General features: G+C 62.2%; 3 protein-coding genes across 6 annotated transcripts; 2 read left to right on the forward strand and 1 right to left on the reverse strand.

Moving 5' to 3' along the window:
- Positions 1 to 910: 910 nt before the first annotated feature.
- On the reverse strand, positions 911 to 10,742 carry LOC124092925 (uncharacterized). Of its 4 annotated transcripts, none has more exons than XR_009226837.1 (4): positions 8,358 to 10,742; positions 5,663 to 6,057; positions 4,826 to 5,486; positions 911 to 1,041 (listed from the first exon to the last, which is right to left on the reverse strand). XR_009226837.1 is itself a non-coding variant. In XM_058579376.1 (3 exons), the coding sequence occupies exons 1-3, from the start codon at positions 8,832 to 8,834 to the stop codon at positions 5,336 to 5,338; spliced, it is 1,023 nt and encodes a 340-aa protein (XP_058435359.1). In that variant the 5' UTR covers positions 8,835 to 10,742; the 3' UTR covers positions 911 to 5,335. The 4 variants fall into 4 exon arrangements, 1 of the variants encoding a protein (XP_058435359.1); XR_009226836.1 differs by having other exon boundaries at positions 4,065 to 5,486; XR_009226835.1 differs by having other exon boundaries at positions 3,594 to 5,486.
- Cd81 (CD81 molecule) lies at positions 4,456 to 21,042 on the forward strand. Its single transcript, XM_046444860.2, has 8 exons — positions 4,456 to 4,577; positions 14,879 to 14,993; positions 18,081 to 18,178; positions 18,967 to 19,041; positions 19,288 to 19,392; positions 19,723 to 19,824; positions 20,313 to 20,399; positions 20,488 to 21,042. Exons 1-8 carry the CDS (start codon positions 4,512 to 4,514, stop codon positions 20,548 to 20,550), a joined length of 711 nt encoding a protein of 236 aa, XP_046300816.1. The 5' UTR covers positions 4,456 to 4,511; the 3' UTR covers positions 20,551 to 21,042.
- A 1,845-nt stretch (positions 21,043 to 22,887) lies between these two features.
- Tssc4 (tumor suppressing subtransferable candidate 4) lies at positions 22,888 to 24,429 on the forward strand. Its single transcript, XM_046444859.2, has one exon. It carries the CDS (start codon positions 23,331 to 23,333, stop codon positions 24,243 to 24,245), a length of 915 nt encoding a protein of 304 aa, XP_046300815.1. The 5' UTR covers positions 22,888 to 23,330; the 3' UTR covers positions 24,246 to 24,429.
- Positions 24,430 to 24,785: the final 356 nt, after the last annotated feature.

The following is a 24,785-nucleotide window of genomic DNA, read 5'->3' on the forward strand; positions in this document are numbered from 1 at the left end:
GCTCATGCTGCATCTTCAGGTCTCAGGGCAGCCCTGTGTGGGGTCCCTGTGGGGGACACAGGCCTCCCTGTGGCCCTGATCGTACTGCAGTCAAGGGCCAGTTCGCCAGCTGGTACCTGCAGCAGTGAACGACTCCTGGGAGTTCAGGGGAGAGGCCTGGACAGTGAGGGTCTGGCCCAGGAGGCTCAGGGCCATCCTCCACAACAGAGGGTGAGGCAGGAGGAGGTGGGCCCCATCTAGGGCAGGGCGACTCTGACCAGAAAAGACTGCGTTTGGGCAGGTACCAGCCCTGCATGAGCCTGGTCAGTGCTGACAAGCAAGAACTGGGTCACCCATAATGTTCCCTCCAAACCCATGGTGGTCGGGTGGAGGTGGGGACCAGACGGAAGCCACTAGGTCCCCCCTAGGTTCTGCTCTACGGGGCTGGAAGCACCAGGGCATGGAGCTGGCCCCGGTCACCTGCCAGCCTGGCTGTCCCCTTAGGGAACTGGGGTCCTGACATGCCTGTCCTCACAACTAGGCTCTTGTGGCAAGGAATCTTTTCCCCCCAAATCCCATATTTCCCTGAAAGTCTGGCTCCCTCTTCCTGTCCTCTACAAACGAACATCAGAAAACACGGTTCCCGCTCCTCCTGGGATTTCAGCCCAGGTCTTGTTAACATCTATAATTTTGGTCATGAAACACGTCAGCCTGACTTTGACCTGCACCAACGCAACTGCTACTTGCAGGACCACAAGAGGAGTTACCTGGGTTACGCCCTGCCGTGCTGCCACACACACACACGTGTTTGTCTTCGCAGGTGGTTAGTGGGTTTCTTAGGATTTTCTATATAACAGTATCATGAAATGAGCAAACAGTTTTGTCTTGACTTGTCCGGGAGGCTGTAACAGAATACCAGAGGCTGGAAAGCTTAGAAACAACAGACATTTATTTCTACAGTTCTGGAGGCTGGAAGACAACGACGGAGATGCTGGCAGACCTGGCATCTGGCGAGGGCTGCTTTCCTGGCTCACAGATGGTCATCTTCTGTGTTCGCGTGTACTGAAAGGAACCAGGGGCAGTGGCACACACCTGAATCCCAGTGACCCAGGAGGCTGAGGCAGGAAGACTGTCTGCTCAAGAGCAACCTGGGTGATTTAGTAAGACCCTGTCTCAAAAAAGGGGGGGGGGTGTCTCAGATGTAGCTCAGTAGTAAAGTGACCCTAAGTTCAATCCTCAGTACTAAATCAATCAATCAATAAATCGAAATTCTGACAGAAATCAAGCAGGGACCTCTCTTGGACCTCAATTTTGTCCGGCAGTACTAGGGATTGAACCCAGGGGCGCTTTACCACCGAGCTACTCCCCAGCCCTGAGCTTCTTCTATCAGGGCCCAGGTCTAGCTCTTGAGGCCCGGCCTCATCTCCTGAGGCCCCCTCCATGTGCCATCGCCCGGTGGGCACGATTTCAGCCTGGGGCACCCACATTCAGACCAGGGCCCTGGACTCTTTCCAACATGATGTTTTCTACGCGGTTCTCCTGCCTGGTCGCCTGGGCTAGCCCCCCAGGAGAGTGTTGAATGCAGGTGTTGAGTCCTCTCCCACCGATCGGGACTGTGCTGTGGTCCCCGCAGCTGCCCCCACGCAGAGCCCAGGGCTCCTGCTGCTCTTCCTGCACCGACTGAGACGGAGCCGCGGCTCTGTCCTGTGCGACTCGGATCGTTTCAGGACACTGACCTCGCTCCCTCTCCCTTTTCTCTCCTTCCTGACCTGCTCTTGACTCTGTGGCCAACACCAGGGACAGTGGCAGGCCCCCTTGCCATAGCAGGCTCTGCGTACACAGCAGCTTGTTCTGGTTGGGGCGGTCTTCATGGAGATCAGGCTCAGAGGGGTCCTGTGCCCTCCCCAACCAAAAGCTGCTCTGTGGGGGCCTGAGTCATGGGCCCTGGGCCTGTGCCAGCCGAGGAGTCTCTCAGTCACACCCGGCTCACAGGAGCCCTTGTCTGAATGCTGAGGCTTTGGGCCCCATTCCAACCACCCGCAATGCTGCGCAGCGGCCATGCCACAGGGGGGAAACTGAGGAACCAGCCCGCAACCACACGGGCTCCCTTCCCCACCTACTGCCAGCTGTGCCTCGTCAGCCCAGCAGCCCCCCTTATCCTCAGGCACAGCTCATCGGTGCTTGTCCACAGTGGCTTGCAGCTGCAGTGGAAGCTGGGCTGGGCTCAGACGACTCCAGAAGCCCTCCCCAGTGTGCTCTTGGGCACCCACCAGCCGCAGAACCACACAGACACATGTCACAGATGCTGCCACCAGGAGTCCTGAGGTCCCCACAAGGTTGAGCTGGTGGGCGGCTGGGCAGGGTGCTTCAGGTGTGGGACCCTGAGAGGCAGCCTATCCCCCCAGCAAGGCTCCGGTGCCAACGGGACTGAGGCAGCTCCCTGCCACTGTGTCCTCATTCAACCCCAAAGCCAGGCCTGGGGAACCCACCCATTGCCCCCACTGCAGCCCCATGGAATGTGGAACCACTGTGGTCCTTGGCCCAGACGCCTGCCCACCTCTTCCAGAGCTCACCGCCTGCCTGCCCTGTGTCAAGCCCCGCCCCCTCCTGGAGGGCTTCCTTCTGTTCCTCCCACCTCGCCCCTCCCCTGGAATGCTCCTCTGGCTCCAGGCTGGCTCCAATGCAGGCGCAGGCGTCAAGGCCTGGCTCCTTCAACACGGCCTGCTGGAGGGGGTCCCCATGCCCCTCCATCAACATCCTTGGAACCACTTCCCTCCTCAGCACGGATATGACCATCATATCGAGCGGCACCTGTCACCCCCATCAGAGCCTAAGGTCCTTGAGGGAAGGGGTCCTGGCTGCCAGGTGCTCCACAGCCAGTTCCTGGAGCAGTGCCTGACACAGTGGGCATCTGAGAAATGTTTGTGCATGACCAGAGAAGAGGACAGAACAAGCTGGCCAGGCAGGGCCTGCCTCAGGCTGGTGGACCAGGGATGTAATGCGCATCCCACACCTTTGGTGAGCAGTGTCCCATCCCTGGAGAGAGCAGGGAACTGCTGGGACAGCAGACATCCGGGGCATGCAGAGAAACACCCCCCCCCCAAGAAGGTCCATTCTGCACCCTTTTAACAGAAAGCACCCCACAGACCCCCATATGGAGACTGACATCCTTTACTGTAGTTCACTCTGACACGCGTGAACACAGAACTACGCGGTGCTGCTCAGATGCAAGCGCGAAGCATAAACAGATTTACAAATTGACCACCAGAAAGAATTGCTCTGTCCAGGAAGGTATCCACTGGCCACCATCTATGACATACAACTAACACTTCCATGCCTTGGTGGCCACATTCCCAGTGCCCACTGCTGCCATGGGCAGTGATGCTGCTGAGTCGGATTGGTCAGGTGGTGAAGGTTGGGTTTCCAAAGGTGGCCCCACATGGTCCCCAGGTGAGGCTCTGTTCATGAAGCAGCCCCATCCTCCAGCTTTTGGGGAGAGGAGGACATAGGACACCTTGGTGGAGGTGTCACCTATGGTGACAGATATCATTCCCTCTTCACCTGGGGAGAAAGCCCTCCTCACTGGGAATCAGAATCGGTCCTCATTTCCTTACCAGAAGCAGTGAGGCCAGCAGGACCCCACACCTTCAGGAAGGCGGCTGGAAGACCTGGGTGAGGGGGCAACCAGGACTCGGCGTGAGATGCACAGTACTTGGAGGTTTCTTGCAGGTGTTTGGTGCCTGCTAGATATTTAACGCGGGTCTGGGGATAACCTCTGGGTGCACCAGTGGCCTTTCCAAAGGCAGACTCCACTAACAGCAGCCAGCGACGCCCCTTTCTATGGGACAAGGGCCTGCTGACTAAAATCACTATCTTCAGGACCTTCAGGCCCAACTTCATGCCCACCCACTTTCCTTCCCGAGAGAGTAATGCGAACAAAGCGCGCTCTTAGCCTGAGAACATTTCTCTGGCCCCACGCGGCCTCCAGGAGTCCTCCCAGAAGGTCCCGGGAGCCTGAGGCAGGAAGAAAGAGGTCGGTCCTCAGGCGCGGCTTTGCAACCAGCCCCGGGGGCTTAGAGCCTTACTGAAGTTCCAGGACGCGTCCCAGCCGCACCAAGGTCGCGAACCCCAAAGTGCTTGTGCACCGGAAGGTTGAGGGAGGTTTTGCGGCCCCTGCCCCGCGCCCGGCGGCAAGAGGCGGGGCAAGGGGGAGGGGCGCGGAGGGCTGCGGAGGCGGGGCCTGAGGGGGGCGGGGCCGCAGCGGCCTATAAGCGACGCGGACGGGTCGCGCGCCTGGCCACAGAGCGAGCGCGCAGCCGAAGAAGCAGCGGCGACCCCTGCGCCACCCGGGCCTCGCGTCTGCCTGTCGCCCGCGCCTCGCGCCCGCAGGTCGCTCGGGCTCGGCGTCCTGCTCGCCGCGCCCCGACCCCCCCTGCCCATCAGGCCCCCCGGCCCGCCCGGCCCCGCGTCCCCGCGCGCCCGAAGCCCAGGACCGGCCCGCGCCCCGCAGGCCTCCCGCCGCCCGCGCCGCCATGGGGGTGGAGGGCTGCACCAAGTGCATCAAGTACCTGCTCTTCGTCTTCAATTTCGTCTTCTGGGTGAGCCGAGGGGAAGTGGGGGTCGCGGCGGGCGGGGGCCAGGCGCACCCCCTTTCGGGCAGGCCCGGCGGCAGCGCTAGGCCCCGTGGCGGGGTTGCGGCGCGGCGCGAAGTTGAGGGGCCACCTGTGGGCTCCGGGCGCAGTGCGGGATCAGGGCCGCCGCGCCCCTGGGCAGCCGGGCCAGGTGTCCGCGCTTCGCGGCCCAGCCCCCCCGCCCCGTCCGTCCCGTTAGTCTGGGGACCACTAACCTGTCCCTGTTGCGTGATGGCGATGGTTGCGGGGCGTGTGAACCCGCATCCCGGACTCCAACCCCTCAGCGGCGGCGGAGCCCGCGTGGCCCTCTTGGCCACTGTTTCGGGGACCACCCTGCTTCGCTGGTACTGAGGGGCCTCTAGGGCGGGACTCCCGGCGCCCCGCCCCCATGAGCTCATCCGGGCCACCGCCCCTGGATGGGCGGCCGAGAGCTGGGGCTTGGGGGCGCACACTTTCCTCCAGCCGTGAGCACAGTCTACACCACTTTTCTTCCTGCCCTGCTCACCCTCCAGTCTGGAGACCGTCCTGGGGGTCGGGTTTAGGGCGGAGTGCACAACAGGATGGCCTCATGCTGGTGCGCGCCTTGCCCCAGTTCTGGAGGCCCATCTTACCCTCCTCAACCACACAGATTCCAGCCCCAGTATGGCCCCCACGGGCCTGTGGGCCTGTGGAAGCTTTGCGGGGAGTGAGGCCCCGGGCTGAGTTGACACAGACTGAGGGTGACCCTAAAGATCAGAATCTCTCTGCGCCCGGGCTTTCCGTTCCTGCTGATGGTCTGGGCTGGGTTGTCCACTTTTTGGAGTGCAGTCTCCCCTGGTCTCCAGGCGGGCAAGGAGCACTTTCTCCTCTGTGGCTCTGGCCTTTTGTTTCCATTTCCTGCGGAGTTGGAATTGGGAAGGGGTGGAGACTCTTCCCAGCCTGGGAATGTGGGTGGGTGTTGCTGGCCACTCCTCTGGGCCCCCAGCTGCTGTGCACCCCAGGCTCCCTTCTCAGGAATAGGGCCAAGCACAGGCAGTCTGTGTCTCAAGTTGAGGCAGGACGGGTAAACTTACAAAGCAGCCCCTGGAGTGAGTGTGTGGGACTGGGGACATCTGTTTTCCATCTGGACAGCCAAGGATCCCAGGGTGGATCTAGGGTCAGTGGGATGCTTGTGGGGGAGACACACTGGTCTGGACCCTGCTGGAGTAGGTTTGGGGGGCACAGCATGTCTTGCCAAGCCAGGCAGTGCCGCATGGCCTGCTGCAGCACACCATCTGGGAGCCAGGGCGGCCACGGGGAGCAGCAAGGCCATGTGGGATGGGCTGGCCCTGCCTGGCATGGCCCTGGGGGCCGCTGCTGAGTGGTAATGTTGATCGGTGTTTTTCTGCTCTGGACCAGACAGGTTGGAGGCAGGCCTGTGCCAGGGTGTCCGTTTGCTGGTCTTGAGTCCCGGCTGTAACTGAGGACCCTGCAAGGAGTTGAAGGGCAGGCAGGAAAGGGGCCTCCTTTTGGCCTCTGGGCTGTGCATCAGCCTATGAGGCCCACCCACTGCCCCAGCTGGGAGGGCGCTCAGGCTCCCCTGGGAGCTGGGCCTCCAGGAGGTGGGTTGTTTCCCAGGCAGCCAGGATGAGGCCAACACATCCCCCAGGGCGCTCCTCCTGCCCATCCCAGGGGCCTGCCCAGCGCAGAACATGTATGTCTTTTTATGTTCACAGTTCTGTGGACCCATCCACTCATGCTGGACCCTGCACTGGCTGGAAATTCAGAGTTGAGCTGGGAGGGCCTGGAAGAGGAGCCCCTCTGTCCCCTGCATCGCGGGGCTGGTCCTGTGGCTGAGAGCACCATGGTGCCAGGGATGGACCTAGTTGAGCCCAACTCCGCTGCTCCAGTGCTGGGCCTCTGCTTTCTGCTGCTCAGGGGGGTCCTCACGGTCCCTCCCCAAGAGAGACTGGGGCTGTGGGCAGACTAGCTAATGTACCCGAGTGTGGGACAAGGGGCTCGGCATGGGGAGAGCTCAGGAAATAGATGCAGGGCACGATGTCCAACAGGGTCCAACCAGGGAGAGTGAAGCTGAGGGTAGGAAGTGCGTGGGAAGGGGCTGCCGTTCCCGGGGCACCTGGAGGACCCTGCCGCGCCTGGCCTGACGTGGACACAGGGCAGTACCAGGGGCTCATGGGAAGCTGGGTGAGCACAAATTGACAGTGGGTGTCTGGATGCGGCACTTTTTTTTAAAGTTCTGTTTAGAGCGGAAGAAAGCGTCCCTGTGGTTGGAGCACCCCAGGCCGCCTCGCCTGCCTCTTAAGAAGCGCTGTGACAACCTGGTCTCTCACGCACACTCCCATTGCTGGCTCTCTCCTACACTGAGACGCAGGGCCCCAGGCAGCCTTGGGCTCTCAGCCTCTCCTGACTGGCTGCTGCTTTGGGGCTAGTGAGGTCCCGGACACTCTGAGTGTGTGGGCAGCAGGCATAAGACAAGGGACAGGGCAGGAGGATGAGCAGCAGACCGGCCCAAGCAGGGGAGACCATGCAGATGCCTAACCAAGTAGTGAGGACATCCAATCCCTTGGGGTGGGTGCAGGGGCTACTACTGGAGCATTGGTGCCCAAGACTTGCTGCTTTGAGACTTGCTACTGGGAGTAGGGCAGGAAGGAGAGCAGGGCCCTGTCCTGGGACAGGTGACTGGCCTGCAGAGCCTCCCTTCTCATCTTGTGAAATGGGCATCATGATGGTCTTCTCCATGGCTTCTGGCCAGGGAGCCCGGGAGAGGTGCTACCAGTCTTTGCTGGAGAAGGGTCCTATCTTCTGCCCAGAACTGGCTGCCCCTCTGGACTTAGGTGACTGGTGGCAAGCCCACCGCAAAGGAGACTGATTAGCAGCCGCGCTAACTGGCATTCAATATTCCCCTCAGACAGCACATGACTGTCACTTGGTGACTGTGGCCTTTCTTCCCGCAGGGGGGCTACGGTCCAGACAGGCTCTGGGTGGGGGCAGGGCTTCCTGTGCCTGGTTGCACCCAGTGGGCGAGTGGACTTCCCCTGGTGCCCCAGGCTGTCTGGCTTCTGGTTGCCCAGCTTTGGGGAGACAACCGTCAGTCCAGGATGGGCTGAGAAGAGGAAGTCTGTGGTTTGTCCCTGGCCATGCTGGCTCCAGTGAGGGTGTCTGCAGAGAGGGGCACAGAGCTGCCGCAAGGAGGCAGGGGGCCTGGGACCCTGGTGCCCCTCCAGCTGGCCCTGCTCCAGGGCCCACGTGTTGCCACTGTCTAATGAGAGGCCCCTCTCTGTTCCTTCTAGGGCACGCCAGGCCTTCTCCCACCACCTCCACCCCAGCTCAGGTCTGGCTCCAGAAATCAAATCCAGTCCCAATTCAGTCTTAGCTGCCTCCAAGCCCAGACAGGGAGGCTGACCCCACACCCTCCCAACCCAAAGTCCTGCAGTCCTCCAGATCAATAAGGTTTAGAGTCCAGGCACCATGGAGGGGGCAGGTTCTCACCCTTGCACTGGCCTTGGGTTTTGGAACCCAAGGCCTGGCACACAGACCAATCAGGCAGTGAGTGCCAGGTGATCTTCCAGCACTGGAGGCGTCCACCTTGTTCCCTGGACAGCTGCATGAACAACCAGGCTCATCCAGAATTGGCTCTCAGGGGCCTGCACCTGTCCAGTACTCTGACCCAGCATGCCGGGTGGCCTTCCAGGAACCTCTGGACCTCCTAATACCCTGTCCCCTCTACACAGTACTGTGTACCTCTGGGTGCAGCAGAAGCCACTTTACCTGGCGGGCTGCGAAGCAGGTGCTGAAGTTTTTGAGATGACTGGTTCCTCTGGGTGGCCTCTGTGGCTGGGGACATCCCTGTGGCAGAGGGCCAGGCCCCAGGGGCTGGTGCATGGTCAGCTGGTAGTTGGCTTTTACTCCCTGTGTGGCAGGGCAGCAGCCTTTGCCGTCCCAGCACTGTGGCCATGGGAGGGGAGGGCTTCTAGCCGGGGGCCGCCGTCCTCCAGGGCTCCAGGTCTGGTAAAGGCTGCGGGTACAGAGAGGTGCATTAGAACCAGATGCCCAGAGTTTCGTAGTCTGGAAACGCTGAGTGGGTGGTGAGGGTCCTCCTTGAAGGGGCAGAGCGTGCCCAGTGTGGGGTCCCCACGCCATGGAGGTGAGGTGGGGCAGGGAGCCAGACGCTAGGCCTGGGCTCGGAGCCCTGCTCTCCTCTCTGAAGATATGCCCTTTTCTGATTTGGAGAGGTAATTCATCCATCTTCACCCTTGCCCCAGTTATTGAGGTAACTTGGCCATTATCAGGAAGGGGAAGGCCCAAGGGCCCCAGCAAGGAGGCTCTGGGCACCCCGTGCTTCCCCGAGTGGCAGCTTACTCCCGTCACGCCCCCCGTCAGCTGGATCCGCAGTTTCTCCGGAGGGTCTGTGTGGTCACCTGTGGCTGCACGTTGAGCTCGTGGTGCAGCTGCCAGTGAGCTTCTGGTGGTGTCTCGAGGTGCTCCGCGCGACAGGGTGTGGGAACAAGGTCCCTGGTCCCCTGCCCTGCCAGAGCTCCAGTCCTGGGCTTGGAGCTTGCGCTCTGGGGTAGACCCCTGGCTTGTGAGGGCCAGCAGCCTGCAGCCCTGGGGCTCTCGGGGAGCCCAGCCCTCACGCAGCTCCCACGGCCGGGCCGGAGCCTCTGCCTCCTGCTCCCCTCCTTGGGTGTAGCAACTCAGCTACGCAGACACTGCCCACCTCTGTGCCCGAGGAGATGATAGTGGCTCCTGAAGTAGCACTGTGCCAGGCAGGGCCTGGGAGACCCTGGCCTCCAGCTGTGCGGGGCTGTTTTCAGACCAGACCGTTGGCGATAAGGAGACTGAGTGCAAGCAGCCACAAACCGCAGGAGCAGGGGGCGGGGGAGGCTGGGACTAGAGCCCGTCCCACAGCCTCTGACTCCTCTGTGTCCTGGCTCTGGGCTTCCCTGGGGCAGGCGGTCGTACCCAGGTGGGAGCAGGTACAGCCCTGAGCCGGCTGAGTGCTGCTGGCTGTGACACCTGGCCTACCCATCCTCGGACCCTGCCTCCCGTGGCTGTCCCCACACCTCTTTGGAGCACACAGCTCCGAGGGTCCTGGTCACCTGCAGCCCCCTGCACATCTCTGGCAGGCCACTCCCCACAGGGCCACTGGGCTTCCCAGTGGAGGCAGACGTGTGACGAGCAAGCAGGGCACCTCGTGGCTAGCCTGCCTCCGGTGAGGGGCAGCCTCAGGGCCAGCCCACTCCCCGCACCCAAGTGCTCATGTCTTAGTCCGTTGCATCCCAGCTGGACGGCAGGACCAGGTCTAGGTCCTCTCTTAGCATTTATTTTTAGACACCGGACAGGCGGCTTCCTGAGAGCCCAGTGAGCGGCGCTGCTGCTTCCTGGCCGAGGTGAGCGGCTATTCCTGCTCTCGCCGGGCTTCCTCCTTCCTGCCCAGCCTCCGCAGCTCCTCTCCTGAGGCCTCACTGGGCCCTAGAGGAGTGGCTGCCTCCAAGGAGGCCTGAGAAGGGTCCTGTGTCCCCCAGGGAGGAGGACTTGTTCCCGTCCCACACTCGGACCACGCACTGTCCCTCACAGTGGGCGGAGAATGGAGCTCGGTCTGCAGGGACCCGGGCTAGGGAGGACGGTGGCTGGCCTCCCCTTGGTGGGCTCCCCGCCACCCAGGTCACCTGAGCATCCTGCCTTTCCTCCCTCTCCACCTCCAGCACCCCAGCTGCTGAGCGGGCAGGCGCTGGGACACTTCCCAGCACATGCGTGCACCCTGACCCTGGCAGTGAACAGACTCGGAGCCTGAGACACCCCCACTTTCCAGAGGCAGGGGCAGGGTCTGGGCTGGAGTTAGGTGCCCAGCTTAAAGGGGCTAGCCGACATGAGAATCGTCCTTGTCCTCTGGCACTGTGGGCAGCACTTGAAGTGACCCCTTGGGCCAGCCAGCTGGGGGACTGGAGCCTCACCCTTTCTTGGAGGGGCACATGTGCTAAAGTGGGAGAACCCCCAAGAAGCCCCGGCTCTGGCTGCGTCCTGAGTCTGGCTAAGGGTCACTCACTGTAGGCAGCTGGCATGGAGGAGGAAGCTGCCCCAAGCCTGCACCCCATCAGCTGCTGCTGGGAAACACCAACAGGCTGGGCAGGGACCCAGCGTGCTGGCACCCCCCTTGTTGACGTCGAGTCTGTTATTTATTAATTCTCAGGAAGGAGGAAGAAACAAAACCCTTCACAGAGTCATGAATACGCCTTTCTGTTCCCTTGTGTGGAGGCCTCCAGGAACCTGGGCACGTTACCTGGGCGCTCGCTCCACCCCTGCCCCTGAGCAGGGAGTATGTTTGGTGGCAGGAGTATCTTGGGGTCAGGGAGCAGGTGGGAACTGCTTCTGCAGGCAGCTTTGAGCGGACATGTCTCCGAGAGGGATCGAGAGGACATTGCAGACTGCTTGTTTCTAAGGCCTAACTGATCACATCCCGAGTGCTGTCCACAGCTGGGTACTGTCCACCGTGTGGCCCGTCTCTGTGTGGGAGCTTCTGTGCCTCTACTTCATTTTACAAGTGAGAATCCTGGAGGCAGGAGCACTGAGATGGGCTGCAGTCACTCGGTCAGATGTAGCCCGGCAGCCGGGGGCTCGGGCCTTCCTTCATACCCAGCTCTGTCACTCCTCATTTTCCATGGACACTGGGCTCTTTACTTGGCCTCTGTGTTCTGCAGTTACACAGCTGGGTTTTCCTTCTCTGTGGACAAGACTCCAGCATGTGCAGATGCTTGCTGCTGGCCACGGGGACGTCTGGCTCCTGCCCAGGAAAACACGAGTGTCAGGAGGTCCTTTCTCCCCTTAGTGGTCAGTCTGCAGGACACGGGGGGGCGGGGGTTCTCGAACAGCTTTCTGTGGATGCAGATGGCATGTGGCACTGGCCTAGGATTACAGTGTACAGCGGAGTAAGTCTTGACACGCTGGTGGCCCCGTGAAACCGTCGCCACTGCGGGACGTGGGGTCCTTTGTCCTTCCTCCCTGCACTGTGCTGGGCTGTGGCCTGGACCCCCTCGCAGTCCTGCTCACACAGGTGGAGTCAGAAGGTGCCTGCTCTTTTGCTGTCCTGCCCCTTTTCGCTGATGAGGGTCCACGCAGGATGAGCCCCAGGCCCATAGTCGCCAGCGCTGGGCCCACAGGCTGTTCCTAGTTTGGGGCTGAACAGGAAAGAACCCGAGTCTTGTGTGAAGCTGGGCTCCTTCTCTTGGGTGAATACCTGGAGGGGCCCCGGGTGTGCGGCAGGCGTGGGGCTGACTTCAAGGAGGTCTGAGCATCAGCCACGGCTGCGCTGGGCCCTTCGAACCCTACTGCTGCCCTCATGGGCACAGGGGTGGCGGTCATTTTCTGTCTTAGGCAGCCTGGTGGTCGGGTTGGGGTTGTTCAGTGCTGGGTGCTGGAGGGTGGCCCCCGTCCGTGCGTGGTGCTGGCCCTGTGTCGTGTGGTGCCCGTCCTGCCTCTGTGCGCCTTGGGGGCTGGCTTCCTTGCCGTCGAGTGCCGAGCATCCTCTGGCCACAAGCCCTTTGTTATGCGCGTCCCATCCCAGCTGGGGCTGCCCTGATTCCCTGGTCTCTGGAAGAGGACTCTTACGAGCTCTGACTCACTGGGGACCTCCAGCTGCCCTCCTGGGCCCCTCCTGGGGGTCTTTCCCTGCCCTCCCTCTGCCTTCCCACTGCTGTTCTGATAGAAGATCTCGGGACCCTTTCAGTTTGGGGGTCTGGCTCTCCCCTGCCTGGAAGGCCCAGCCAGCCCCTTGCTAGGGCGAACCTAGAGGTAGCCTCCTGCCACCCGACCCTGAAGTCCCGACAGGAAGCCCTCTTCCTTGAGCAGATGGAGAGTGGTGACTCAGCCCCATCGCATCACCAGCTCGGGTAGCTGAGCACTGCTCCCCCTCACCCTCAGGAGGTGCTGCCCCCAGCCCCTCAGCTGCATGGAGAAGGTAGGGGTGCCCCACCCAGCCTGGGAGGCACGGGGTGGGGTCAGCCCCTGCGGAACAGCTGTTGCCTGCCCAGCTGTCTTACAGGTGGGGACACTGAGGCAGAGGAAGGGGGGTGACCACAGCTTCCACAGCTGAGTCAAAGTTTGTGACCAGGCCTCTGGGACCCCTCCCGCTTCAGGAGCCCCCCAGAACATGTCTCCATGAACTCTGAACCAGCTTCTAAACAGAATGCGTGACGTCTTCAGAGCCTCCATGGGAGCCAGAGTTACCAGGCAGCTCAGCCTGCCGCCTGCTCCCCTAGAGCCACAGACGGCAGCTGGCTCAGAGGAGCCCAGCGTGGCGCCCTGGGGCTGCCCGCCATCTCCTCCTCAGAAAGCCCTGGGGACCCCTGGCACCACCACAGGGCCTGGTCACGAGGGACGTGCTTGGGGCCCCAGCGGCCAGGCCGTTTCCAGTTTGGCCAGCAGGGCCCTCAGTGGCAGCAATGTCCACTGTGCTGGCTGATGGGAATGAGCCCCCGCCAGGGCCCTGACGGGTAAGTGGGGCCTATTCCTCTCCCACACGGGAGGGGCCGGTGCAGTCACAAGAGCCACTGGAACCGCAGTAGCGGAGATGGACGGGTTCACCAGGAGGACGGCCTGGCCTGCTGACCTGGGGGTGCCTCGGCCCTCGCCCTGAAGGCCTGGGGGCCACAGCTCCTGGCCGGCCCACTCCCCTCCAGGACTAGAGCCAGCCTACCTGGGGATCCCCAGGCCACTCGGGGCTTTCCTTCGGTGCCGTTGGTTGCCCGCGCTGTCCTACGCGCATCTCCCTTCCCCCAGGCCCTGCTTCCCTGGCCAGGACCGGTGGAGCGGGACCTGGCCACTGGGTGCTTTTCTTGAGGCCCAGTTTCAGTTTCTGTTCCTGTTTGACAGCTCTGAGTCCACTGTGGGGTGAGCATCAGCCCGGACTTGCAGACCAGGGGTGGGGCCTGTCCCTGCAGGTGGCCCTAGCACAGCACCCCACATGCCTGTTGGAGGGCAGCCCGCCTCTGGCACTCACTGCCAGTGGTGACCAGAAGGGGGTGCAGTGCCTCCCCAGAGCTGTGCTTGGTGTGTCCCCATGCACCTGCCTCCAGGAAGCCCCCCGTGGCCTGGCCCTCCGCAAGGGTGGAGTGGAGGATGAAGGCAGGGCCCTCGAGGCCCAAAGGAGCTGGTGGTGGGTCCCCCATGGGAGACCCTGACTGCCACTCAGACCTGTGCCGTTGCCCCTGGCAGGGCCTCATCAGCATGTGCCTCCCCAGGGTCTCTGCCCAGGTGTCAGGCAGGTCTCCATGTCCTCCAGCGAAGTAGAGGTCCCCTACCCTGACAGTCCAGGGGATGTGGGCCCCACTGTGAGTCAGGGACCCCAGAAGAGATCGATTCTGTGGTCCCAGGGTTACAGTGTCCCCGGGTTGAGGGATTGTGGGACTGTGTGAAGCACAGCAAGGGCAGGGAGGGGCAGTAGGAGTCCGAGGGACAGTGTCTGTGCCCTCTGCTCCTCTGAAGTCTTTGGCTGAGAGGTGCTGGAGTAGAAGAGGGCCGGGGCAGGCAGGACGCAGGGTGTCCCGCCATTCCTGGGGACTGTGTGTCTGCCGGAGCCCTTCATGGTGCCAGGTACCAAGAGCCGCAGCAGGGTGAGCCTACAGCCACCACCCCGGGGCGTCTGTGGCCTGAGGAGGGAGGGCCAGGTGCCCGGGCCCAGCAGGCATCTAGCCTGGTCAGCTGCTGGGGAAAGACGGGCCTGGGCCTGGTCAGGACCTGCCTCAAGGGCAGTCCCCAGCTGGCTGAAGGAGGTCGTGGATACACAGGATGGCCTGTGGTGGAGGGCTCCCTCAGCCTGAGCCTGTCCCCTGCATGGCAGCCCTGAGCAGGGACCCCTCCCCAGCAGCCACTTCCTCCACAAGCCACAGCCGGTCATGCCCCTGCCACTTCCTGGAGGCCACCAGATCCCCGCCCCCTTGGAAAAGGCCCAACAGTCCTTAGGGGCTCAGGTCCTGGTGTGGCCTCTGGCCAGCTTTAGGACAGAACGTCAGGTCAACCTGGCATTGGAGATCCATGGGTTTCCTGAGTGTCCCTGCAACGTTGGGCATGGGTGGACAGCAGTAGTCTTCCTTGTTGATCTGAAATTCACGTTGTACATCCTGTGTCACCTGGCAGCCCTGCCCTGGAGTCACAGCTCAGGTGCTGGGGGTGGCCCTTGGGTTCCAGTGAATGGTGGCCAAAAGACCAGTCTGTGGTCCCTGCTGAGGCCCCCTCCCCGACTGGAGGTGCTGTCAGCAGGCTACATGTGACACTGCTCCCCACTCTTTCTCCAGCTGGCCGGAGGCGTGATCCTGGGTGTGGCCCTGTGGCTGCGCCATGACCCTCAGACCACCAGTTTGCTCTACCTGGAACTGGGAGACAAGCCTGCACCCAGCACCTTCTATGTGGGTGAGTGACACGTGGCACAGGGTCTGCTCAAGAGCCCAGGGCTTCCGGTGCCTTCCAGGAGGAGGCAGGGCCCGAGGGTAAGTGGGCATCAGTACGGGGTCCCAGCCAGCTCCAAAGGGGCTCTTGGAGCAGGAGGATTGACCCAGGGATGGGCATGTGGCTGCTGGGGACCCCACTAATCACCACGGACTAGGCTGGGGCCAGGGAGGGCGGGCAGCCGGCAGGGCTTGGGGATTGGTTTCAAGATCTTATTTTAACTCAGGCATTTCTGGGGAGGCTCTGGGTGGGTGGGGCTGGATGCCTGGGCTGCGTTGGAGGCTTCCTCCTCCCCCATGCTGCTGCCACACCTTGCTACCTTATTAGGCTGCCTGTGGGGGACTGAGCCTCCAGCGCCCCAGAGGCAGGGTGACCAGGATGACCCTGGCTGTGCAAGCAGCCTTCCCCCTTGCCCTCCCTTGGAGGCGGGCCTGGCGCCTGCGAGTTCTGGCAGTGTTGATGTTTCTGCCCTTTAAAGGAGGGGCCCCTGGTTCAGGGCTCCATCTGAAGCCTGCTGCTGTCCTCCGTCCTGGTGGGGCCTGGATGGGGTGGGGCCCTCTTACCAACTTGGAAGACATGCTGGCTGCTGAGTAGGTCCTGGGAGCCCAGACATGCCCCTCCCTGTCCCACCTGGGTGTCCCAGGATAGGCAAGAGTTCTGATCACCCCAGAGCTGTCACTCCTTTCTCCCCTTGCCCTACCCACCCTCCTCCCGGGACCTCTGTCTTCCACAGAGAGCATGGACGTGGCTGAGGTCCAGACAGGACAGGGGTGGGTGCGCCTGGGGCTGGGGCTGGTTTCCAGGCCCAGCTGTTCTGGGAGGTCCCGTGCCCTGACTGCAGGTCCCTGTAGCCTCAGTACTGTGTGCCCTCCCAGGGGGCAGCCACCCACCCTGCAGGCTCACACGCAGACTGTGGCCTGCTACACTGGTGACATGCTTAGGCCAGGCTCCCTTGGGAGCAGACTGTTAGCTTTGCCCCACATCTGAGGGGATGGGGGACCTGACCAGTACCTTCTGAACTCCTGAGGGGTGGGGTTCTCCAGGGAGGTCCCTCCCTGACCTTTTTTCCCTCTTCTAAGATAATCAGGAGTATTGGGGGTTCAGGGGGCTCCCAGCAAATGCAGGAGCTGCCACCCCCGAGCTGGTAACAGCCAGGCATGCTCCTGGCTAGAGTGTCATCGGCACATCCCTCTCCTCTTGTGCAAGTGCTGCTGCCCACCTGCCTTCTCCCTGGGCCTGGGGCACCCTGGTTATTGGGCTTTGCAGGACTGGAGTCAAGTGGCCTTGGGGCAGGCACTTTTGCCAAGAACCACTCTCTTGGGGACATGGCAGCCGAGACAGTGGCTAGAGCAGCTCAGCGTGGGTCACTGTTGGCCCAGTGGGGCCAGACAGGAGTGGAGGGCTTACTTCACTTCAGACGAGGTCAGTCGGGGTGAGCTGAGCAAGGGCAAGGACAGCCAGGCATGTTGGCCCTCGGGGCTGCACTCCTTCAGGCCTCCTTTCCCCCCTCAGCAGGGTGGACACCACAGGCTTGTCAAGGTACCTGCTGAGGGTGGTAGCAGGGGAAAGGGGCTGCCAGGCAGGCCCCACGGTGCCAGGGCAGGGGGCATTGGAAGCAGGCCTCTGGATGGTGTGTTCTCTCCGTGGCCCATGGCAGGCTCCAGCTCCAGAGCCACCTGCTCCCTCTCCTTGGTTATTGGCTTCCTGGGCACTGGAGGACAGCTTCAGGCATGGGACTACTGGGCAGGTTGGGTTGGATGTCAGAGCTTGCCACTCTCTGGCTCTGCCTGTGCCCTGTGGGTAGGGACCACTCAGAGCCCCTCTGGCCACCAAGTCTCTGCCCATTCAAAATTGGCCTTCCTGAGTCCCCGCTGCTTCTGGGTTGGGCCCTGCAGGAGCAGATGCCAACTCTGACAAAGGCGCTTTGTGCAGTGCTGGGGGAGGGCGAATGGGCCAGCTGGCTCAGCACCCCCGGAACACTGCAGGCTCCAGAACACTGGAGGGGCTCTGGGCAGCCCTGGGCCTGTCCCTGAGTCCTGTAGGCTTGGGTCTCCTGCTCCTAGGGCTCTTCAAGGCAAAAAGGCAATGCCCCTTTTGTCCGGGACACTGGAAGTAGGGCTGAGGAGAGGGAGGCCCAGTTTGAGGGTGCTGTGCCCCCCAAGTGGGGAGCTATCTGTGAGGTGTACCCGACGGGAGACTTCTCAGCCAGGTGTGTTTGGTGCTGGCCAGAGGTGTCCTCTGGCCAGTGAGGGGGCCCAGGAGACCAGGTCCCAGATACGTTGCTTTTCTAAGCCTGGTGGTGGGTCCTGGCCCCTGGCTCCTTCTCCCTGGACTGGCCAGCCTGGGGGACAATGGGCCTGGCTTTGAGCAAAGAGGTTTGGGCTGCCCGGCAGCGTTGCCATGGTGATGGGGGGATGGTCTGAGGGGCTGGGAAAGCCCTACAGGGACACTGTGGCCTTTCCCAAGGGATAGGGGGTGGCATGGGCTCCAGGACAGCAATGTGACCTGGCACCTCCTGGGCCTTGGTGACCCCCTGCCCTTTGGGATGTCTGCCTGCCTCCCAGGAACACATGCCAAGCTGGTGGGTATGGGCAGGTCAGCAGGGTGTGCTCTCCTCAGCTGCCCCAGCCACTCTCAGTGGCTCGCACACTCCACTCAGTTCTCAGTGTACAAGACAGAGCAGCCTGGCTCACATGGTGACGTCCCTACGATGGGGTCAGCTAGAGTGGACTGCTGTGTGCCAGCAGGGGGCCTCCACCTCTTTTCACCTCACCACCCCCAGGTCAACAGCTGGGACCCCGAGCAGCTCCTGATGCTACAGCGGGTGTCCTTCCCAGCCTTCAAGCTGGGTGTGGACATGGGTGCTGGGTGCTGGGGCACTCGTCGCCAGCACTCTGCACACTTGGATGCTGTGAAGCCCTCCCCTTGGCATCGTCGGCCTCCTCCTGTGTCACAGAAGAGGGCTGAGGCACAGAGGAGCTCATGCAGCCAGGCCGAGCCCGTGTCTCGGGCAGTACCAAGCAGCAACTCACCCTGGTCCCTGTCCCACAGGCATCTACATCCTCATTGCTGTGGGGGCTGTGATGATGTTCGTCGGCTTCCTGGGCTGCTACGGGGCCATTCAGGAATCCCAGTGTCTGCTTGGGACGGTAAGGTCAGGAAGCCCGGGAGTCCTGGGCCTGGAATGGGGAGCAGCATCCAGCTGGCAGAGGAAGGGGTGGCCATGAGCAGAGGGGCAGGCCCAGGGTCTTTGGTTCAGCCCAACAGCCTCTGGGTAGCCTCCGCATCTCCCCAGAACTTGGGCTCTGATTTTCCTGTTTCGTTTGTAAATTGTCTCTCATCGGGTTTTACTTCCATCTAGTCCTTGAGGCTAATATTTCCAAGGAGAACTTTTTATTTTCTTTAAAAACAATCCACAAACATCACAGAGATTGAGTCCCCAAGACCAGCTTCAAGTGTCTTGGGGACCACCCACTGGCAGGAGACTGAGGCCCTGCTGTGCCTTCAGGCCTGGCCATTCTGGAAGGGGGGCCCTGTGCTCATGTCCCCAGCTGGGGAAGTTGAGGCACATGTCATGTCTCCTTTCCCATGGCAAGCAGGAGAAAGGGTGGGCTCAGGAGGCATACTGCTGCATGCACCTGCCAGGGGCTCGCCACCCACAACCCCCGAGTGATTCTCCATTGCTCCTGCAGCCCCTCCTGCAGACCCCGGGCAGTGTTTCTGTGTGAGTGCTTTAGCATCTCACTAGGGGGCCTGCGTCTTGGGCTCTGTGCTTTCTGTCTCCCTGGTTGGGATGTGGGTTGGTGGATACTGTCAGCTCCTCCCCTGGCCATAAAATGCACACCTGCTGGTTACATGGGCTCCTGCCCTCTGCAGAAGGCCAACCCCATGCTGGTCCGGGACCGTGCCACAGCCTGATCCCTCCTCCTCTCTCCAGTTTTTTACCTGCCTAGTGATCCTCTTTGCCTGTGAGGTGGCTGCCGGCATCTGGGGCTTCGTCCACAAGGACCAGGTGAGCCTGGGCCCACTAGGGAGCCTAGAGGGGTGGAGGAATGCCCTCTGCCCAGGTCTTGAGTGATGGGTGGGTCTTAGTCCAGGGTTTTGGGGTTCTCCTGGGACTCCTCCTGGGGTCTGCCTGGTAGGAGGATCTCAAGGGTTCCATGGAGGAGGTGGCATTAGGACCAAACACATTGGGGGAAGCTTACTGCAGGGTGTACCCTTAGGGATGGTCCCCACTAATGTGACCACTCTGCCCCAGATTGCTAAGGATGTGAAGCAGTTCTATGACCAGGCCCTGCAGCAGGCTGTGGTGGATGACGATGCCAGCAACGCCAAGGCCGTGGTGAAGACTTTCCATGAGACGGTGAGGTTGAGCTGGGGCGGGCCCCAGTGGGGTACTCACCTTTCCAGATGAGTCCTGCCACAGCCCAGACCTCAGGAGCAGGAGGGGTCCCAGCTAGGCAGTCTGTGTGACCCTGGCGTCCCTGGATGGGCACCTTGTGGCCTGGTTGGCCAGAAGTGTGGGAGTGTCCGAACAGTGCAGCTGGGCACGACCCCCACCGCCCCCAACATCCCTGGTGCATTTCAGGGGGGTGTAATGCGTACCCCTGCTCCCCACCCCCTGCCACACCCAGAGCTCTGGCCGCTCTCCCCTGATGCCCAGAGCTGACCCAGACACTCTCGGTCTCTACAGCTCAATTGCTGCGGCTCCAACACCTTGTCCGCACTGTCCACCTCAGTGCTGAGAAACAACCTTTGTCCATCGGGGAGCAACATCTTCACCAATCTCTTCAAGGTGTGCACTGGTGGGTGGGGCAGAGGCAGGGGCCTCCACCTATCTGGGTGGGTCCTGGTTTGGGGGTGGCACCAAGGCTGCTCTATTGGGAGGGCTGGGTAGGTTGAGTGTGGCCCATGAGGAAGAGGGGAGACTCCCAGATGGGCCTCGCCCAGGGCCTGCACTTCCACTCATGCATGGGGGCACACAGAGTCCTTACCGCCTGGGTCACTGCCCAAAGCTGCTGATGCCACTGGAGGCCCACCCAGCACCTGTGGAAGTCCCTTGGTAAACATAGCAATACCAGTGATCATGGCCTTGAGGTAGGGAAGGCTTCAGGCAGTATGTCCCCATGGTTTGGATTCTTTTTAAATGGACAGAACAACTTTGGGCAGAGCCCAGCTGCTGCGCCACCTCTCCTGATGTGGGGGTGGGGGAGGCAGGGACAAGGCCACCCACCCCTTCTGCTTTGGGGCTAAGCTGTCTGCTGACCGCCACTGCCCCTGCAGGAGGACTGCCACCAGAAGATTGATGAACTCTTCTCGGGAAAGCTGTACCTCATCGGCATTGCCGCCATCGTCGTTGCTGTCATAATGGTGAGCTGGTGGGGGCAGGGCCTCTGTTCGTGGGCACTGAAGCCCCCTGCCTTTCGGGTGCTGACCTCACCCTGCCTCCTCCCTACAGATCTTCGAGATGATCCTGAGCATGGTGCTGTGCTGTGGCATCCGGAACAGCTCTGTGTACTGAGCCCCTGCAGTGCCCCAGAGTGACCCGGAGGTGCTGCAGGGCTGTCACCACCTGTGTATATAACGTTTCCGGTATTACTCTGCTACACTTAGCCTTTTTACTTTTGAGGTTTTTTTGTTCTGAACTTTCCTGTTACCTTTTTGGGGCTGACGTCACCTGTAGGTGGCGTGGGTGGGGGTGGAGCAAACTTGGGCCTTGGGGACCCTGTGCTGAAGGGGCCCCTTAGTGAGCTCTGCCTGCTAAGCCAGCGCCCTCCCAGGGACACCTGTCCTGAGGCTCAGCATGGCTGGGCTGGGGGGCTGTTGCCCCCCCTTCCTTGTCCCATGGGCTGCACCTTTTTAATCCTTGTTCCTTCCCTGCCCCCATTTTGAGAGCCGGGTCTGAGCACTCTTTATGCCTTCAATGCACCTGTCCTTTCTAACACGTCACCTTCAATTGTAATTACAACATCTTGAAAATCATTTAATAAAGAAGGAAAATCAGGCATGCTAACAGGACTGTGGAGCCAGTTCCTCTGCCAGCAGCACCCAAGGCCAGGTGAGCCCATTGTGAGTTTGGCCCCGATCTGGACTTTCCCAGGCCAAGGGGGAGCTGGCCCAAGAGGGGCTGCTGGCTACAGTGGGTGGGTAGGGCTGGACTCTGGGGAACAGTCCCATGTGCTGAATGACCCTTTTTGGGGCTCTGTGCTGCCACAACAGTCTTGACATCACTCCCACCTCACCCCTTGGACACATCATCCCCAGAGGAACAAGTGGGGCCAGACAGGGAATTCAGTACATGATGTGCTGGGGGTAGAGCTGCAAGACCCTCCCCCAAGCATTTCAGGAGGTCTCCCTATTTGGGTGCCTTAAGTATTCCATTAAGCTGGGTCACTCAGCCTAAAACCGTATTTTAAAGGGGCTGGTGAGGAAAATTTTAAAGCCTCCTGGAGGCCCACCCAGCCCAGAGTGGTGAACTGAGGCTCTGAGGCTAAGCAGTCTTTGGGCAACACCCACCCTTTTCTCCTTGTCCCATCTCTTACAACCAATGGGCTTGACTAGATGCCCCTGTCTTCGAGGTCCCCAGCCTAGGCCAGGCTGCTTTCCCCTTAGTCTCGGTAGGGCAGTATGAAAAACTGACTGGGACATTTAATTGGCTGGACCTGGGTGGAATTCTGTCACTGGCACCCAGCAGCCTCCTTGAGTCTGACTCTGGAAACTAGCCAGGCCCTACACTGGAGCACTGCAGGGTCTCGGCAAGGACCGCTGCCCCGTCCTTGCCCCTGGGGTTAGCTGATGGTTAGAGGCGCCTCCTCCTTCCTACTCCCCCTCAGTGTTGCCTACTAGCTGGGGTGCTTCAACGTGGGCTTCTGGAAGCAAAAACATTCATTCCTAGCAAGGTTCTGGGCAGGGCAGGATAAGGTGTCCCAAAGGTGCACCGCAGACCAGGAGGCTGAGGAACGGGCGTCTCCAGGAGAGGCCACAACAGGACCTTGTGGAGGAAGGTCAGAGGTGGGTGGTGCTTCAGCCGAGGGAAGACGCTGCCCTCGGGTGGAGGGGACAAAGGATGTCGCCCGGAACCTGCCGTGGAAGGCCGAGCCTCGCCCCCCGCCCAGCACCTCCTGGGTCAGGCCTCGGGTCAGGCTCGGGTAGCTGGGGTGGGGGACTCCAGGAGGTCAGGCTCCACGTGCATGGGGCAGTAGGCCTTCTTACTGCCTCGGAGGTACTGATACTCAGCATCCTGGGCACCTTAGCCATCCTTTGGAGCCAGTTTGGTCTGGGGTGGTGGGTTGTGGCGTCCAGGTTCTTTGAAAATAAAGTAGTACTGAGCACTAAAATATTCGTAGTATTCGTAGTACTCGGGGGTGCACGACCGGTCAGCGGTATACGGCGCCGGCTCCTGCGGACAGACCAACGCAGCACAGCACGGCCTACTGCTACCGCTTCCGGCCAGCACCGGAAGTGCGCGCGGAACGGATTCGCGCCCGTGGTGTGCGATGACGCACTTCCTTGTCAGAAGCGGTCGCTGAACTCGCGGTCTCCAGCAGGCGGCACTGGAACTCCGGCCAGCCTGCACGGCCAGCCGCAGCCCCGGGGCACTCTGGGAACCGCAGTCTTGGCTCCGCCCCCTTCCTGTTCGTCACTTCCGGAGCCGAGGGACCGTGGGGAGGAGCGTTGGCAAAGCCCTGCGTGCGCGCCGAGTGCGCGTCCCGGCAGGCCTCAGGGTGGCCGTCGCGGCCTTGTGGGAGTGGTAGTTCCTCAGGCGCCGCAGCCGCGGCGCGGGGACTGGGGGGAGGGGGACTCACTTTCCCAGAGCCGCCCGCGCGGGGCGGGAGGGACCGCATCCGGCGGCGGCGGACGCGCCAGTGGGCCGGGCTCCGGCGAGTTCCCGGTCGGCCCTCTGAGTGCCGGAGGCTGCGTGTCCGCCGCGCTCCTGCCGCCCTGCGTTTCGCGCGGCCCAGCGGAGCGGAGCGGAGGCCGCCGCTCGGCCCACCCGCGGAGCGGTCCCCGAGCGAGGCAGGCAGCCGCCGAGAGCCCGGCCCTCTGCGGGTTGCACCGTGGTCTGGTGGCCGGCTCCGCTGCAGCCCTCGCCCAGCGAGCAGCCGCGCACCTGGGCCGGGGCCCGCCCGCCCCCACACCGAGGCCCTTCTTCGGCCCTCCGCGGGCGGGGCCCGGGGGCTCGCGGCAGGCCGGACAGGGGCCCCCGGAGGACGCGGGTCTGCCGGAGCGCCTCGTTCTGAACACGCTCTTCACGGGCCAACCGCTGGCCGCTGGGCTCCAGGGCAGCGTGGCCGGGCGCCCATGGCTGAGGCGGGGGCGGGCGAGCCGGCCCCTGGCTTGGAGGCGCAGCAGGCGACGGAGTATGACACCCGGCCTTCTGACACCGTCTCGCTCAGCGACTCGGACTCGGACCTCAGTTGGCCCGGCACTGCTGAGGAGGGGTCGCCGGCCCCCGAGGACGCCGGCCCCGAGGAGCCCCCCTGGTCGCCGGCAGGCCCCCCCGGCGCCGCCGCGCGGCCCTTCGTCCTCAGAGGCGTGAGCTCCACCTTCTCCCAGCGAAGCCACAGCATCTTCGACTGTCTGGAGGGGGCGGCCAGGCGGGGGCCGACCTCTGCAGCTCCAAGCAGCAGGAGTGACAACGGTGGCCCCCAGCGGCCACCGATGCCCTGGAGCCACCCTCCAGCGGCAGACCCTGCCCCTCCGAGGGTGCCGCCTCTCCCTGACTATGTGGCTCACCCTGAGCGCTGGACCCAGTACAGCCTGGAAGAGGCGGCCGAGGCCAGTGGGCAGAGCAACCAGGCAGCCGGCCGGGCGGTCCCCGCTGACGACACGCCCTCCTTCAACCAGCGTCCCTCCAGCGCTGGGCAGGGGAGAGTCGTCTTCACCAAGCCCGTCCGAGTTGGTGAGGCCAGAGCTGAGAGGAAGAGGGCCCTGAGGAAGGGGGATGCGCCAGGTGTTGGGGCCGAGGGTCCTGTGGAGCTGGCCCACCTGGTTGGGCTCGGGAGCCCAGAGGCCGAGGAGTGTGGTAGTGCCCGGGGGCTACAGGATTTGGGGACACCTTCAGGGGCTGTCCACCCTGGATCCTCACCAGGACCCCCAGGGGTGGAGATGGTGGGTTTCCATGGCAGCAAGAAGCGGAGCCGAGAGCACCTGCGCAATAGGGGCAGCAGCCCTGAAAGCTCAGGGGCTGGGACGGGAGGGGGACACTCAGACTGACCACACTGCCATTGCCTGCCCAAGCAGAGACTGCTGAGTGGGCTGGAGTATGGGGCCATGGTTGCTGGGGTGGATGGGGAATCATCCTCTTGGTAAGGAAGTTGATTAGCTGCCTGGAGGAGGTGTCAGAGTTCTGGCTACCCAGTGTCCATGGGGGGACAATAAAAGTTTTGGCTGTTCTTCAGGTTCTGTGTCTATCTGGGCCCCTCACCCTGAGGGCTCTACTGGCAGCCCTCGTTTGTCCTCCAGCCTCTCTTGACCCTCCCCGCCTAGTGGGGCTGCTCTGAGGGTCTCAGTGACCTGCATTGGTCACTGGGGGATCCACTAGAAGGACTGAAGTGGCAACAGCAGGCTGAGGCCCCGGTTCCTTCCAGGGCTGCAGTTCACAGTCCAGCGTCCATCCCTGTGTCCTGCATGGTGAGGCTAGAGCTTGAGCAGGGACCCTGGGTGGCTGCTCTCCCAACCCTGACCATGCTTGTCATGGCCATGAGTCCCACTTGGGCTGTATGTGAAGATGGACACGTAACAGATGTCCAGGAT

Source organism: Marmota monax, unplaced genomic scaffold, assembly GCF_021218885.2.
Source record: "Marmota monax isolate L192 unplaced genomic scaffold, Marmota_monax_Labrador192_F-V1.1 WCK01_AAM20220418_F8-fsc00038, whole genome shotgun sequence".
Taxonomy (NCBI): domain Eukaryota; kingdom Metazoa; phylum Chordata; class Mammalia; order Rodentia; family Sciuridae; genus Marmota; species Marmota monax.